At 34.9% G+C, this 18,436-nt stretch overlaps 1 protein-coding gene across 2 annotated transcripts in view; it reads right to left on the reverse strand.

Annotated features, from left to right (window-relative positions):
- The window catches only part of EXOC5 (exocyst complex component 5), a 61,572-nt gene that overhangs the window by 36,852 nt on the left and 6,284 nt on the right, over positions 1-18,436 (reverse strand). For both annotated transcript variants that reach the window (XM_045900931.3, XM_045900932.3), the window contains exons 2-5: positions 6,612-6,706; positions 5,853-6,000; positions 3,881-4,075; positions 60-124 (exon numbers count right to left, since the gene is read on the reverse strand). In XM_045900931.3, the coding sequence (XP_045756887.1) occupies positions 60-124; positions 3,881-4,075; positions 5,853-6,000; positions 6,612-6,706 (503 nt within the window). The remainder of the gene's footprint in view (positions 1-59; positions 125-3,880; positions 4,076-5,852; positions 6,001-6,611; positions 6,707-18,436) is intronic.

Consider the following 18,436-nt stretch of genomic DNA (forward strand, 5'->3'; position numbering starts at 1 on the left):
ACAACTTTATCTATAAATTATAGCACATATCAAAATTAGGTCTTGAGAAATAAACTTGCCTGTCAAAAGGTAACTCCTGGGCAATTAGGTGCAACTTCTGAATGATGTCTGCTGCTTCCTTTATCTATTCAAAAAAAATTGAAAGCAATAATTTTTAAAAAAGCCCTTATGTATATCAAAAATATTTTTATACTTGAAAATAGCCCACAGACCCTCACTCCAACAATTTTCTTTTAAAATCCACAAAAATAAAACCTTTCGAGCAACAGAAAGGCATTTGGGATATCACTAATAATGAGTCAATAAAACATAAACATTTGTCTTTCTGATATTGAAATTCTGTGGTTTTATAATACCACAGTCCCTTCCCAATGAAACCTGCAGATCAAATTTACTTGGAAAAAATTCAAGTCATTGCTTGCTGAAAAGTAGTGTCTCTTCTGGTTTATGTACCCAAAAAAGACAAATAAGATATATGAAAATAATTCAGATTATATTGCTGCATATATCTCACTTTAAGCTAAATGCATAAAACAATAAAAACACCTGTCATTTAATAAATATATTTATAAAACTTGTTCTAAAAGCAAAGACAGAATTTAATATGAAGTCTCCTGAATGAAATATGGTACAAAAACGTGTGTACTTAAGTTGTAAAACTAAAGGACTAAGGTCAAGGGTCTAAAGTTCTTAAAATGCAAATATGTGACTGCGCTTACTAATGTGTAGGGGAGTTATATAATATTCACTTTCTTTAAATGTCACGTAAGTACTGAGATTTATTTTGTCATACTTCAGTAATTGATTTTTTAATCATTCACTTTCTTTTACCTAAAAAATAAAGAGACTCTTAAAAACATGAAGGAAGAGCTAAAAACATTACTATAGATCTTTCTAACTATGTACTCATGTGAAGTCTGGCAAGCAACAGTGGATAACAGCAGGGCCAAAGAAAGGATAGCACTGTTGTCAAACAATAGTGAATATAGCATTTCGGTTTCCATTATCTCTTCTCTCCTAGTCAGCATGTCACTGTCATTTTCAGTTATCACTCACTCAATCCTGCTGCACATGGGCACAGGTACTACTGCAGTATCACTTTTCACCATGCCATTTAGTTGGACTGGCAATATCCATCCTTTTCTCCTCACCAATATCCCCTTCAGAAAAGACTTGCCTGGTCCACAGCCAGTTCTGTTTCCATCAGGAATGTGTTCTTATCTTTTAAGAGATGGAAGTCCCCATTGTATGCTGTTTGCAAACTTTGCTTAAATGTAGTGGAAACAGAGTAACAAATAACACTTGATTTTACTGAACTTCTATAGGTAATTATTTTGTAAAAATCATTTAAAGCACAACAGTTCTTACAGTCATCCATCAGTTAAAATGTACTATAACAGTAAGTACAGAAATTGCCAAATCCACAATCTAATCTAATTTGCTTACATGTAGAGTGAGGTGAGAGACCGCCCATGCTAACAGTGTTAAAGATAATCAGAGTCATCAGGCATTATCTACATGAAGCACAATAAGGTGTGATTCTAGGGACAAAAACAACTAACACATTTTGTAAGAACAGAGGTAAGAGGAAATATATAATATGGACATAAAATAGGTCTTTTCTACGGAAGAAAATTAAAAGATTCTGAAAAACAAAGATTAAAAAAACAAAAATGACTATGGAGCAGGAAGATGTGTGGATATCTTATCCCATTTCAGTTCCTTCCACAGTCATACACTTCCCTAGCTATGTGGGTGATCTGGCTCTTCTTTCCTTTGGGAAGGTAGAAACTGAGAAAGCCAGAAGTTTATCTGATAATTAGCAATCTAATACCATATATGAGTTCCTAAGTGTAATTAACTGCAATAGTACCAAGCCAAAAATAATGATTCACTATTAGCAAACAGTAACCCAAAACTTATGGAAGACATGAGAGAAAAACAAGACGATCGGGGGGAAAAAAGGAATAAAATATAAGAGAAAGGGAACACAGGGCACCTGGGTGGCTCAGTCTGTTGCGTGTCCGACTTAGTTTTGGCTCAGATCATGATCTCGGCATCATCAGATCGAGCCCCACATTGGGCTCCTCACTCTGCGCTCAGCAGGGAGTCTGCTTGAGATTCTCTGCTTCTCCCTCTGCCCCTCCCCCCCAACATGTGTGCACACTCTCTCTTTCTCTCTCCCAAACAACTAAATCTTAAAAAAACAAAGGAACACAAAATGAAAGAAAATGGAATATAGAGAAGAGTGAAGCAAAGGAGAAGAGGAATTCACTTAAAAGCTGTTAGTCTATACTTGCACCTCAAAAATTACAGATAGCTAAGTGACCAAGTGAATGAACTAGCAATATGAAGACTTTTTCTTTCAATTAAAACCTCAAAACTTAAGAGGTAACAATAATACCAAGAACTATACAACTACCTGAGGATAATTGAAATGTTTAAAAAAAGTGTAAAGAACTTAATTTCATGATATAAAATATTGCAAGCAATAAAAAATCAGATTAAAAATATGTATGATCAAAAAAAAAATATTTATGATCAGTTATATTTTCTTTCCCTAGATCCTAAATGGCTGCCTTGAGCTGCATTCAAATAAACAGGACAACCCACATTGGATATAATATCTGCATTTGGTTTATAACAGCATAAATAGATTACATAATCCTACAGGTATAATCCAAGGTAATCCAAGTTATAAATGTTAAATTATATAATTTTTCATATTTAAAACATATTTATAATATGCATATATACTTTTATATTATAAATATATGTTTATATTTAGTAAACATAAAAACTATCCTGAAAAAGTTCATTGTTCAAGCATTGGGGTGTGTGTCTGTATGTATGTATATTTACACTTATGCTTAAAAATCACATAAATCTAATAAAAGCTAGATATTGCCACTGTTTAACAAGTGTTTAAATATGATAATCTTAATGTTACTCTGTCAATTCAACTTTATAATATAAATATAATTGCTTAAACTCATTATTTAAAATACTATCTTTTCCTTAGAGGAATTATGTATATGTAACTGTTTTTTCAAAGTTCTCTAAAAATTATAAATTCTATAAGCCTATACAGTTCCCACTCACAAAAATGTGTTGCTTAATTCAATGTAAACTTTAACAATACATAACTTTTAACTTTCCACTATCAAAAATATTCCATGGAGTAAACTCGGAATAATTCAGGGAGACTGTATTTATTTATTAGTGGACAATGTTACCATATGCATATACTACCTATACGAAGGTCTTTTTTTGTGTGTGCATTTTGATTTTTCCCCCCTGGGAGGAAGAAAGTCAGCTAAATAGCCTCCTTTCAAGATTGGAGAACAGCCAATACCATGTACCAGTATTAAGTGACTAATGCAAAGAAAAGGATTAACATAAACAATTCAGATTTTTCAATTCTCTTTAGTCCAAACTATGCTTGAATTCTTTATAAGCACTCTTTTTCAAGTAACAGAAATTAGAAGCTCTGAATTCCTTTTGCAGAAAGATACTTCTGCCTATCAGTGATTTAGGTCAGACTATATCCTCCCCCAATGGAATATAACTATTAAATTTTGTTAATATTAAAAGTCAACAATGGAAAAGAAATACTTATTAACACAGTTACCTCAGCATTTTCACATATAATTTCATAAACAAAAATTCCAGACAATCCTGCAATTAAAAATCTGAATATATAAACTTCATCAGTAATCTGCAGGCAAGTATACTAAACACACTTCAGAACAATAAAAAGTTTTAATAAGTCAGCTACTCGGTGATTTGAAAGTAATAACTGGAAAGTAATAAATGTAGTTCATAATTTGGGCATTGTTATTAATGATGCAGGTGCTTTTATCCTTCTGACAGTACTCACCTTTTCAGAATTTGTAAAAACGTCAGATTTCAATTCTCCATCTAGAAACTCATTAAAGTATTTCATCAATTTCTGAGCCTCTACTGCCCGTTGTCTAGGTGTGTTTACCCCTTCCAACTGGTCTCCAAGGTGACAGACCTTGGTTGCTACATAGCTGATGTGCTCATCTAGTTCTTGGAAATGTTGGAAGGCAACCTGGGAAAAATGCGCATAAGCATAAAATACAATCAGAGAACCCAGTTTATAAGTGAATTCGTATCAAAACTAGACCACCAATCTCATCTCTACTCTCTAACTTAGGTAACTAAAGATAACATAGAAGTTATATGTGAGCTAAACTACAGAAACAATTTATGCCCATTAGCACTGCATGATCTGAAAACTTTTTAACAAAGTTGCACACTTTTATGCCTTTAACTATTAAAGTAATATTTTATCATGAACATTTGTTAAGCAATAAAATTGTATCCTGTTTAACAATATTCCCAGTATAATTTAGTCCTAAACAATGATTCTGAAATCAATGAACTAAGTGTCAAAGGGACCAGTGATAGGAACAATCTGCTTGCTACTGAGTCAAAAATGTCAGAAATAAAAGGCACTAATTAAAAAGAGCATTTAACATTTATTTTTAAGTATCCGAAGAGCAATGAAATAAGGTAAGATGGTTCTTGCCCAGTTTTGAAAACATAAAAGACTATAACAATTATTCAATTGAAGCAAAGGTACAATACTTCCTAATATATTCTTCCCTTGTTTCCAGAGTACACAGATTATCCTGTGGTTTTTGAAAATTATGTATAATGAATGCCTTAGAATTGCCAATAACACAATTGCTGATAATTCAGTATGGTATGGCACTTTTGTTCTAACTTTAAGTTAAGAGGTGAGGGAGGAGGGAGCTGCAAATATTCACTAAGGACTTCCTCTGTGCCACTGTTCTAAGCATATTACATGTATTTACTTATTTAATCCTTATAACAACCTAATTTATAGATGGAAAAAACTGAGGCACAGGGAAGTTAACTTGTTTGAGATTATATAGCTAGTAAGTGGCAGAACAGACTATCTCCAAAGCTTGTTAGATTAACTATTAATACTATTATTATTACCAAGAGAAAACTGCATTATAAGTATTTGGAATCTATCACTTTGACTACACAAAAACACATTTTCTATCTTATGTAAATTACTGACTTTATTAAGTATTTTTTCACAGCCATATGTACTTAAGTGAAGGAAATCAAATAAATAAAATTTGAGCAGAAATCAGTTTGCTAATACCTAACACTAAGAACAGCCCCTGGGAGGCAGCAATGCTAAACAGGACTCCATCAACTATACTTACAAAGGGCAATCAAGTCCCAGATCAGGCCCAGGCTGTAAAAGGGTTTCACAGGTTCCAGATTCAGTTTAGGATTTAAGAATGGCTTAGAAGTTTGGCCTACTTATCCCAGGGGTGGGCTACTGATTTTACTCCAAAATGGATTGAGGAAGAATTCTGTATCCACTCTCCCCATAGTTATACGACAGTTCTCACACGGGTATATACCCCATGACTTCTGTAAAACTTCCAAGATTAGGGAAAAATCTGATCCAGGCAACAGCTGTTCTGGTATTACTCTGTTTTATGCTTAATGAGAATACAAATGACTACCTAACTATCCAAGCTAATCATGAGCCCCTAAAAATGCAGGTCTGCTACAGTGTCATTCTTCAAAGTTTGCCCACTGTGACTGTACTGGATACCACTCCAACCTAAGAAGGGAGTGCCGTGATCCCAAACCACTGATCAACAGCAAGTCAGTGTGCTAAGAGTGCCTGATAACAGTTCATTGACATTTTTCCCCAGGTATGGGAACAGTTGAGAAACCTCAACAGTTACTATTATTTGACTAGAGTTTTTTAAGAACTTAATGGTGGAAGGAAATAAAGATAACCTGTGTAAACTATTGATAGCTTAACTGCTTACCTGATTGCTTTTCTGGAGCTCTTGCACCTTCTTGGCAAATTCCTTGGCTTCTTTCTGACACTGTTGCTCTAGTTTCTCTACTTTCCTTTGAATCCTTTCATCCATTATCTGTAGTTCCTGAATATGATTTACAAATTCTTCTAATAACCTAATAGAGGAAAATCAGAATATGTATCAATCCATCTATGATTAATCATTAGGAACCGGCCAGTTCACTTGTAATAAAGTATCAGTAAGCATTCCTTAAGGTAGGGATGATTATGTTAATTTTCTCGAGAGCATCTTAGGGATTATCTTTGACATGAATGAAAACCTCACCCAGAATATCTACTACCTTCCAGAATAGAAATCAATTTTATAGAAAATAGTCAAAAAGATAAAAAATATATATTTTTAATATATATGATATAAAAATTTTATACAGTATATAAAAATAACAGTGTGCATTCCAGGAAACAGTGACTTTCTGTTCCTTTAATTTACAACTATACTTAAAACAACATATTCAACATGTTTTTATTTTAGAGATATAACCAACCTTTTCTAGTATATTACTAATTGGAGAAAATATTAAATTCTTACAACACAATAAAATCCCCTCACACCAGTTAAAGTCCTTCTCTAAAATAAAAGAAATATAAAAGAAAATAAACCCCAGGCTGTAAAAGGGGTTTGGAAAGAATTTCAATAGTCACCTTTATTCCAAACACAAATTTGTATTAGATTGGATCTATGGGGAAAAAAACATTTTTACTTCACCTTTTGGGATCAAAAGCTTCAGGACCCCCTCTAGAGCCTCCTCCTGGGGTTCTCCACACAAGTCGTTCAATATACTCATCTGCCACAAAAGGCTCCTAGTTTACAAAATAAATGTTCTTTAAAAAAGTTTCATAGAAGATATCTTAATGTTACTTGCAAAAATGAAGCAGGTTTTACTATGTGAGAGCTTAAAATGGAATTAAATTACCATTTAAACACATTATTATTAAAATATACAAGGTTATTAATTTTAAAAAATCAAATTAATAAAAATTAGGATATTAAAATATTAGAACAGTATTATGACTAGATAGAACATCCCATTGGGAAAATGAGCAAAGGACACAATTTATAGAAGACATACAACAGGAAACATATGTGGCCTCACTAACAATCAAATAAGGTCAAATTATCACTTTTTTTTAACCTCGAACACACTGACAAAGTGGTTTTTTGGTAATTATAATATGCAATACAGGAGAGGGTAAACTGAAATTCAGACACTCATTTTTATTAGAAACGTTAACAGGTACAGTATTTTTGGAGGACAACAAGTAACAATTTGATAACATAAACAGTATTATGAATGCTCATACCCTTTAATCCAGTAATTCTACTTTTATTTTTATTTTTTTTTTAAGATTTTATTTATTTATTTGACAGAGAGAGACAGAGAGAGAGAGGGAACACAAGCAGGGGGAGTGGGAGAGGGAGAAGCAGGCTTCCCACAGAGCAGGGAGCCCGATGTGGGACTCGATCCCAGGACCCCGGGACAATGACCTGAGCCAAAGGCAGATGCTTAACGACTGAGCACCCCAGGCACCCCAGTAATTCTACTTTTAAAATTCTACGGGAAAAGCAGATATGAACACAATTTTTGCAGAATGTTCACTGAGTGTTATGTATGATACCTAAAAATTGTTTACATAAATATTCAATAAAATAATTATTGAAAAATTATGACAAACTTACAGGATGAAAACTATGTACTTATTAAAATCATGCTGAAAAAAATTAAATGCAATGAGAAAAAATGTTCACAAAAAAGCAGGATAAAATTTTCTAAATTTTCTCAGGAAAAAAGCATTAATTATGAAAAAAAAAGAATATTAGAGTAGAAGACCCAATCAAGAAACTAAACATTCAAATATTCACCATCAGCTGACAATGAATTTTTTAAACTAATACACACTAATTTACATATTTTTCATACTACCTTCTTTCATGCAAATGGGTATCATATATTGCCGCCCTCTTAGCATGTAACTTAAACTAGTAGCATTTGCTGGTGATTCCAGTTTGAATTCTAGTATCTGCAAAATTTTCCATTTGTTAATCATATTCTAAAAACATATTTTCATTGATAAACATTCACTGAACAATAAAATCTCCAGTGCCAAGCACTCCATTAGGCTTTGGAATAAAAAGATATATTAAAAAACTGTAACCTCAAGAAACTCACAGCCTAATAGGGGAAAAATTATAAATAAAGAATGCAATCGTATATAATAAGTAAAATTAAGAATGTGTGCAAACTTTAATATCAATACTGCTAAGTTGTTACCTCAACAGGTAGCTGGGCAACAGAAATGCGGTATTTAGTAATTCAGCAAATTTTGCTGAGCAACTGCTATGTGCTGGGCATAGTAGTAGGCACTAAGAATACAGATGTTAATTCAATAGACAGGGTTCCTGCAAGGCCTCACAGAAATGATCTTCTAGGTAAGGAGGCCAACATTAAACAAGTACAGACATAACTAGTTACAACTGTGATAAATGTAAGCGAAAGAAAAGTCCTGGATCTAAGACTATACAACAGGAACAGACATGATAGGAAGATAGAAAGGGTAGAAGACTGGCAAGAAGTAGGCATTACATCAGGCAAACTTTCTGAGGACCAACACTTAAACTGAGACTAGAATAAAGAAGAAAAATCAGCCAGACAATAATGGAACAAATATTTTTCCCGACCATTAGGGAAAGAGTAGATAGAACTTAGCCTATTAGGGGAACTGAGCAGATGGACTAGATGACAAGGACCACATCTGGAGGAACATGAGAGGTGACAATTAAGGCCAACAGATAATAATCTTGTTCTTTTTTATCATCACCACCACCACCACCACACTGGTACTTGAGAGAATCATTCACCAGTCTGATGTGAGAGGAGGAATGAGAGGATGAATTTCAGTCAGACTAAGAATAACCATCACGATAAGAACAGGAATATGTACCAACAAAAATAACATCTCACATAAACACTTTACACGTATTACCTCATTTACTACTCTCTTCATAAGACCTGTAAGGAAGGTCCTATTTTACCCCCCACTTTATGATGAGGAAACAAAGGTTAAGAGAGGTTAATTACTTAACCAAGGTAACACAAGCTGAGCTGAGATTTAAATCATTCTGTTCTATTGCTATGTAAAACTGAATGGCAACTATGGGAAACTACAAGTAGTTCCTTGTACCTAAAGTTAGATGGTAAGGATAATAGGTGAAGCTAAAAAGGTAAAAACTGCCACACGAAGGCATATGCACATCACTGATCATGTCTTTTAAAATTTCTACTTATATTTATAAACATTCTAATTAAATGACCAACCAATAATTTTATCAGACAACTGATACACTGTCACATGCCTATCTGTAGATAGAATCCAATATCAACTTTCAAACTGGTTCATATTTTATAAGAAAACCATATAACCTTTATGACTGTTAGTATCACTAATTGCTAAAAGAAAAAAATTAACATCAAGCAGTAACACAAAACAATATAAATAGGTATTAAAAAATTTTTAAAGACTTTACATTTTACCTATAAAAGTCTCTTTTAGAGTAGTCAAATAACTGAAAAATAGCAGTCATATTAATCCAGTTTCTCTAAGATTTCCATTATAGGAAAGCTATCTGATTAGATGAAGGCATAGAAATAAACAAGATTGTTAGCTACTTAAAAAAAAAAAAGTCAGTTTATCCATGTGCTAACATGTTTGAGAATTAAGTCCTAAGGATAATTTAGATATCCTGCAAAGGAAAAATACTGGCCCTCTGAAATGTAATTAACTCATTTAGCAAACATATCATCATTTAAATAATCATACCTCTTCTCTAATTCATTTCTGTTGAAACAAAAGTTTTATGTATGTCTAACAATTCTTAATTTACATATATAAATTGGGAAACATTGACTCAAGATAAAGGAATTTATGTTTAGAGCTACTTAGAACTTCAGAAACTGAGCTACTTAGAAACTTAAAATCTGACAAGCATATGAAATACTCCTAAATAATGATGAAATGTTGAGAAAAGCTAATTTTTATCTTTACATACTTAATCTCATTTAATACTTACAAGTCTATGAGGTAGGTTTTATCAATATTGATTCATTTTATACCTATGCAATTGTGTGATACAAAAAAGTTATTTAATCCAAGGTCACACAGATTCATCTGATTTCTGAGGTCCAAATTTTCACTTCTGGTAAAATCCAGAGCTTTTTCTTTAAAAGAGGCTAAATTAATTTAGGAAATAGTTCTTCCAAAGTCCACAATACTCCCATAAATAACTTTACATAGTAATCATGTTCCTTTTCCCTGTCACTTTTTATACATGCATACCTATGTAAATACTTAATAATCATAGTTCTCATGTGTTATTAATTTCATTTATTATTCAGTAGTTGCAATTTTCAACTAAATTTCATTGAAATTTACACTGTTCATTAATTTCCATGTAACAGTTCTACTAAATGATGTATGTCCAAAAATTTATACATCAACACAGGTATTACTGACATGGTAAAAAATAAGCATTTTTTTCATATGAAATATTTCAATTTTCTCAAAATACAATATGCCTTCATTCAACAAATATTCATGGAGAGCCTACTACATGTTACTGACTATTCTACAAAAGTCAGTAAACAAGGCAGGAGAAAAATCTCTGCCCCTATGGATGTCATGACAGGGAGTGAGAGACAAATGAACAGATACATGATAAATAAGAACTATGAAGAAAACTAAAGAGGATACAGAGTGATGGATTAAAGTATTTATTTTGGTAGAAGTGATCGGGCACGGCCTCTCTAAGAAAATATATTTTGAACGCAGCTAAGGCATAAGCCACGTAGGAAAGCAATGCTCCAAGTACAGAAAACAAACTTAGTATGTGAGCAATGACAAGAGGCCAGTGTGACTAGAGCAAAGGGGAGAATAATTGTAGATGAGGTACAAAAGAGGTGGTGAGAGTCCAGAGCTTGTATCAAGGTCCTGTAGGATGTACTACGATATATTTCCAGCTATTTATTGAAGAAAAGGCCAGGTTCCTGAAAGGGAGGACTCTGCAACATGCTAGCAAATATATGCAGTAATGATTCTACTATTCCTTCCTCCCCCCTCCCCAAAGAGCTATGACCATTTACTTGAGTAACTGTGCATTAGGGAAAGGGGAACACTCAAACATTTTGAGGTCCGTTATATACAAGGTCCCAGGTGATACTGATACTTGATTGACTCCAAGTATCATGGATTCAAGAGAGTGAGGACATATGGGAACCAAGTAATAAACCAAATTCCTAGCCAAGATCCAATGGATCCATCAGCCCAACTACTGGCCATTTCCCCAGTCTGCAAACATGTAACAGTGACAGACACACTTGATGGTGGATGTAACTCCCATATTGGGTCCTTGGTCTATAGAGTAAGAGCTTTTATAGTGGGGAAGTCCAAGAAGTCTCTGAAATTGCCTCTACTCAATGTAGTAAATCAAGTGGAATGGCAAAATTTGGTGCCACTCTTAAAGCTCTAAAACAAGGATCAGCAATTTTTTTCTTAAGGAGCCAGACAATAAGTATTTCAGGCCTATAAGCCATATAGTCTTTTTTTTTTTACAACCATTCAACTCTGTAGCCATAGTACAAATGTAGCCAGACAATAAGTAAACAAAAGGGCATGGCTGTGTATCAATAAAACTTTAAAAACCGGCATCTACCCCATGGGCTATAAGTTGCCAACCCCTTATTTAAAGAATGCTGGAGCTATGTTCCCCATAATTTTCTTATTTAATTCATTAGTCTGGTCTTATAGAAACCAGACAAATCCTGGAAGGTGATTATCTCAAAATCAACCAAAAAGTAGCCCATTCCATCTGTCATGCCAGATGTAGTATCTCCCAGCCTCATGGTATATGGCCAATGATTTGGCAAATACGTTATTTTCTATCCCTATTAAAAAAGAGGATCAGACAATTCAGTCACATAGAACTGACAATGGTACACATTTACAGTTTTGCTTCAAGACCATTTGAACTCTCCTACCAAAACTGATCCAGTGACTGTCCAAGCTCAGTATCTAGCCTAACAGTAACAGAGACCAACTCTGAGCCCCTGAAACAGCCACATCCTTCAAGTAGACTAACCAACCACATGGTGGCAAGTTGATTACATTAGTTCTTTTCCATTCTAGATGAGTAATTCATTCTGACAGGAATAGAAACATTTGAGTTGGGTATGCCTCTCCTCAGAGGGAGTGTTGTTTCTGTGGCACTGGATCCCACATATCACGTCAGCCCAAAGGACCCATTTTACAGCAAAGGAGGTGACCATGGATCTACTGGTCATATCACAAACTACACCACCCAGAAGCTACTAGTCCATAGCGCACTGGAACAGCCTGCTGAAGGCACAGCTGAAGTGTCAGTTCAGAGACAATAACTATAAAGATGGAGCACTACTTTCCAAGATGCAGTATATATTCTGAATTTAAAACCTTTATATGATGCTGTGTTCCCACAGGAAAAACATGGGTCTGAGAACAAAGCACAAAAGCAGAAGTGATCCTGCTTATGATGACTCTCAATTTGTGCTTGCTATTCCTACAATTTTGGGATCTAGAGGGTTAAAGGTCTTGATCCCCAAAGGCAAAGATCTCTTCACCTGGGAATATAATAAGAGTCCCATTAAACTATAACTACAAGTGCTGCCTGGGCACTTTGGCTGCTTATATCCAGTGGGTAAAAGCAAGAAGAGGAGTGACCATTTTTTTGGCAGAGGCAACTGAATCTAATCAGGAGGTAGGGCTGCTATTATGTAATAGGTGCAGGAACAATATTTGTGACACACAGATCTCTTAATGGAGATCTCTTGGAACTCTTTTGACCAATTCTGAAAGTACACAAACAAGCATAGCAACCCTGGCCTAAGAAGGGTATGGTAACCAGTAAAGCCACCAAGAGTAGCAGAGGCATTAGCTGAAGGTAAGGGGGTATCAGAATGGAGAATAGAGAAAGGAAACAGACTAGAGAAATGAGTATCAGTTGCAACCTGAAACCAGCCACAATAGTGGGAGCCATAGTTCATGCCACTAACCTTCTAATTTTCCTCCCAATTGGAATGCCAGAGGAGCTGCTCCCCAAATGTCTATGAAAAAGTGGAGTCTTGTGGCACAGGAGTGGTCTGTGGTGGACACAGTGATATGTCATCCAGATCTCCCTTCAAGAAGGGTCTTGTTCTAGCTGCCAGCAGTGCTGTGCTATCAACAGAGAGGCTTTGGCTGGCAGTATTTTCAGGCATCACCTCAGCTGCAGAGAACCGATTCACTCAATGTCCTACCTTTCCCAGTGTGATCTATCAATACCTAAGATAGGGATATAAAGGCCTGACAACTTTGGTCCAAAGCAGGACAACTCTGACACTTCATTTTTGTTCCAGAACTCCCCACTGGGGCCAATAACACTGTCAGTGGGCCAGCATTGTAGCTCTATTTCTCCATAGGCCCAATCTTGCATCCTTACCCTGCCCCTTCACAGACATTCACCCCAAGGGTACCTCCTAGTTAATATTCTACACACTAAACGCTGTCTCAAAGTCTGCTTTTCAGAGAACTCAACCTGCAACACTGCAGTAGTTGAGAGATAATGGTTCAAACGAAAGTGACAGTGGTTAAGGTGCTATGGAATCATCACGTTCATGACATTTTAAAGGATGTATTCATACAAATTGCTGGATTGGATGTGGGGAGAAATTTAAAAAGGAAATCATGATTAGTCATGGAGAACTGCAGCCTGAACAACTGTGTGAATGGTGGGTGGTGTCATTTACCGAGACTGGAAAGAGATGGAAAGAGGGAGTGAGGAAACAAGCTCCGCTTTGCATATGACCTGTTGTGGATGTCTATTCGATATATAGTAAGTGAAAATGTAGAGCACATAATCAGAAAAACAAGTTTGTATTACAGGGAAGAAACTAGAGCTAGATATAAAATCAGAGTAATTTAAAATCTCATAACTAGATGACATCTAGGAAAGAGAAGAGCATGTCAACAACATTCAGATAGATGGAGGATAAGGATCCAACAAAAGAGACAAAGCAGGAGGGACTAGTAGAAGAGGGAGGAAAAACCAGGAGAGAACAGTGTCCTGGAAGCAAAGTACAAGTTCTACCCTCTAAGGCAATCAAATTATCACAAGAGTTTAAGATAAATCAGCTACTCCTCTCAATGGAATGAAAGTTCCAAAAAAGCAAAAAGCAAAACAAAACAAAACCCTTTCTGCTTATAAAACCAAATAAATCCCAATAATTCGCTCTCCAATACTTAACCTTGTTGCAAAGGCATTTACAATAAGATAGCCAAACTAACAGATTCTAAGACTTCCAACTGACCAAGTCACCCCAAAGGATTCTCAAAGGTACCTGTAAACAATTCCCCAAAAAATCTTTTAGAATTTCATAAACCTGGCAAAGTTATATCCTTACCTTCTATTTTACTACAGTAACAAAAAAGCAAAAATTGCCCCAACAAAAACAAAAACCTCAGAAGTATGCAATATAGACTAAAATACTGTCATATTAAGTTTAACTTTACATAATTGATTATTGTGTCAGTCTGTTAAAATGATTTTGTATTTTTTACAAATGCTACCGATTATAAGGAAAATATGGGGTTTGTGGTAATTTCTATTAAAATAGAAATTTCTATTAAAAATAAGACATCAAGCCCTTGGACAGGAACATAAATCCCTAATTTAACATTGTTTCTTTGACAAAACTAAACTTTTATATTTTCTTATAGCCTCTTTCCCAAAAATAGATCCAATGCAATGTGTTACAACCACCCACAAAATAAAAAAAACTAATATTTTCCCTTAGCCTAGGTAAAAAAAATAAGGCTCAGAGGATTTCAGAAAGAAGTATTTCTGGGTCCTATGAAACCAACTAACCCACGGGTTCACAAGTACTACCTATAAAGTATTTTTCTTAAATTTATTGTGCATACCACTGCCAAACTAATCTTTAAAACACTGCTTTCTTTTAGTCAGAAACTTCCCTATGCAATTCTTAAATTATCAAGTTCACACTCTTATGTCTACCCTTTAAGATTCTCATCTTACACGTCCTACCCAATTTCTTTTACCCCCAAAATGAACAGCCACACTACCATCAGCCTATTACAGTCTTCTCTTCACCTCCATGCTACTTCTGCTTCCTTATCTGTGGCTAGGTAACTCATCCCACAAGGATACTCTTTCTCTTCCAACAATCCAAACACCTTTATATATTTACTCCAGCTCAATTCCTATTTATGCCTTGAAGAGTTCCTTCCCTACATGACCTCCCCTCATTTTTTCACTCTTAAACCCCTACAAGGCTTAAAAATTCAAATCTCAACACAGAACAATATACTAGTCATTTTTGTCATTTATTGTTTTATAATAACTTTTTTAAGTTTCACTCTTCTCCACACTTAAATTGAAACCAAGGGTATCATCTGTCATACACTTCTCTTGCTTTCCAACTGTGGTCAACAGAATAATGTTGAGCACCACAGATACAGAGTAAGTCAAAACACTTGCTAGTTGGGGCCATGGCCAAATCCCCTGCAGAGGATCTTGAAAAATCAAGCCTTGATCCATATATCCAAAACCAAAAAGCCAGTACAAAAAGCAGTACTACCACCCACACTCCAAAAATAAAGAACAAGCATTCCCAATTTTGGAAAATTCAAAATTTTAATAAAAACCAAATATGAACCTTATGCAATTCTGGCACTGGAACTAAACAAATTTTATTACATTTAGCCTCTTCTTTTTAACCTCATTTGATTTGGTTTTCACGAGACCATGTGTTTTATGGGGGATTAATAGATGAACTACATTTAATGAGTACTGATTTTTTTCTTTAAAGTACTATAAACTCTTTCATTTTGTGTCAGGCTGGCAAAGTGGAAAAGTAGGAAGATAAAGCATATTAAGACCCTTAAAAGCAACTAAGGCAAACTTTGCAAAAGTAAGTTTGAAAACTACCTGCAACATTATGAGATGAATAGTTTTACTTTTTTAAAGTCAATTTTAACGTTCGATCCTCAAGGAGATGCCAGCTCTTTAAACTATGATAAAATTAGCCAATTAATCATATTAGAATTGTTTTGAAGATGATCAAATGGTGGTACTTTAAAATTTTATGAAATATTTTAGATTCTCTTATGCAAAATCTCTCTTCAGGATAGACTATATCTCACTTCTGACAAAAAAGTAATATTTGATTTCTATGCCCCAAAGAAAAGGTAACAGAATGTTATAGTATTTTTTTTTATACCAGTCTCAAAAGAACCACAGGATTAGGTTTAAAAATTGCAAAGCTAGAGGGGTGCCTGGGTGGCTCAGTAGTTTAAAGTGTCTGACTCTTGATTTCAGCTCAGGTCATAGATCTCAGGGTCTTGGATCAAGCCCCACCTCCGGCTCTGTGCTCAGCATGGAGCCTGCTTGTCCCTCTCCTTCTGTTCCGCCCCCCACTCATTCTCTCTTCTCTCTCTCTCTAAAATAAATAAAATCTTTAAAAAAATTTTTAAAGCTAGGATAGTCATTAAATATCATCTTACCCTAGTCCCTTCATCTCATTTTTATACCTAAGTAACTGAAGCAATGAAATTTAAGTCTTGTCAAGGTATTAAACCAGTATTCTAACCAGAGATTTTCCCACTCTATTATGGTGTCTTTTAAAATTCTACAAACACCAGGAAAATTATCACCTAAAGTATCTAAAAAATCTTACATTAGCATTTCAAATCAAATTAAATATATTTACAAATTTACACATTAAATATATTTACACACACTTAACAAATACCTCTGGGATCAAATTAAGCAAATGGATCCAAGGAATCGTTCACTTAAAAAAAAAAAATATTACCGACTTATTCAATTTAGAAAGAGAGCACAAGTGGGGGGTAGGGGGGGCAAAGGGAGAGGGAGAGCAAGAATCCCAAGCAGACTCCCTGCTAAGCACAGGGAGTCCTGATTTCCTGAGATGAAATCAAGAGTTGGACGCTCAATCCACTGAGCTACGCAGGCGCCCTGGAGTCATTCACTTTTTTGATTCATTATATCTTTAGTAAGCAAAGATGTATATATATGATAAAGTTAACTACATCATTATTACTATTTTATATATATTTTATTACTGTTTTCGTATTTCAATTCCAAGGAAAGAAAATAGCATCAGAAAAGTTAGCACACATTTTAAAAATATCGTATATATATAAGCTTTTAAACTGTACACCACTCAACTCCTGAGCACACCAGGGACTCAATATTTTACACTAATTATACACACACAGTCAATAAATGATCCTCAACTTAAAGACTTTTTCATTTCAAAAGTTAAATGCCAGGTTGGTTTGACTAGAGAATTCAGACTACAAAATACTTAAATGTAAACCCATTACTCTTTAAGCATCTGCCTCTACCTCTACCACTCTAATGAGAGTGGTAATCTTGGTGTGGAGTTGATCAACCCCTGTTCCAATCATTTATTGCTACATAATAACCACTCCAATAAATTAGTGGCTTAAAAATAAGAATGATGATTACTTTGTTCACAAATCTGCTATTTGGGCAGGGCTCAGCAGGGAAATCTCATCTCTGTTCCATGTCATATCTGCTGAAGCAGTTCAACCTGGGGCAAGAAGACCTACTTTCAAGCTACCAAGTTATGTTGACTATAGGCTGGGAGTTCAGTCAGCGGAAAGCCTGGATTCTCCCAATTGGCTATGTAGCACAGTTGCTGGGCTCTAAGAGGGGGAATCAAAAGAAGGTCAAGCATATCACCTTTTATGACCTAACCTTGGAAATCACATAAGCAACACTTCTGATACAGTTATAAGCCTGCCTAGATTCAAGAAGGGAGCATGGGCCCTATCTCTCTATGGGAGGAGTGTCAACATCACATTATAGGATAGCAGATCTGTAGCCATCCTGAAAAACACACCCTTCCACAGCGCCTTTTTGTAATTCTCTCCTACTGTAATCTCCTACCTCTATGATTATTTCCTGCTAGGCTCCTTTGAAGGCTTTTTCTCCCTGACCTATTCTCAATCTAGTCCTCTTCTCAATCCCCTTACCAATATTAATTTTAAAAAGCTACTATTCTTCTATGGCATTCTTCCAAGCAGTTTAAATTTATCAACTCATATAATCTTTGAAATAACCCTCTAAGGTAGGTACTGTTACTATCCCCATTTTATAGATAAGAAAAGAGGTACGAGAAGATTAGGTAACTTGTCAAAGATCACAAAATAGTAAGGGACAAAGCTGAGAGATGTCATCCATTCCTAGGTCTAAACTGCCACCCATAATGGATAACAATTCCCATGATAATCTGTATCTCTAGGTGGGGTCTTTTTCTGAGTTACTAATTCATATTTCTCACTGCCTTCTGGACTTCTTCACCAGGATGTCTTACTAAAAATTTAAAATATAGTTTTTTAAAAATGAATACATTATTCCTTCCCCCTGAAAGGGTCCTTCCTATTTTCTCCATCACA

Source organism: Mirounga angustirostris, unplaced genomic scaffold (assembly GCF_029215605.1).
Source record: "Mirounga angustirostris isolate CCGP_5_RB_7025 unplaced genomic scaffold, mMirAng1.0.hap1 SCAF_9, whole genome shotgun sequence".
Classification (NCBI taxonomy): Eukaryota; Metazoa; Chordata; class Mammalia; order Carnivora; family Phocidae; genus Mirounga; species Mirounga angustirostris.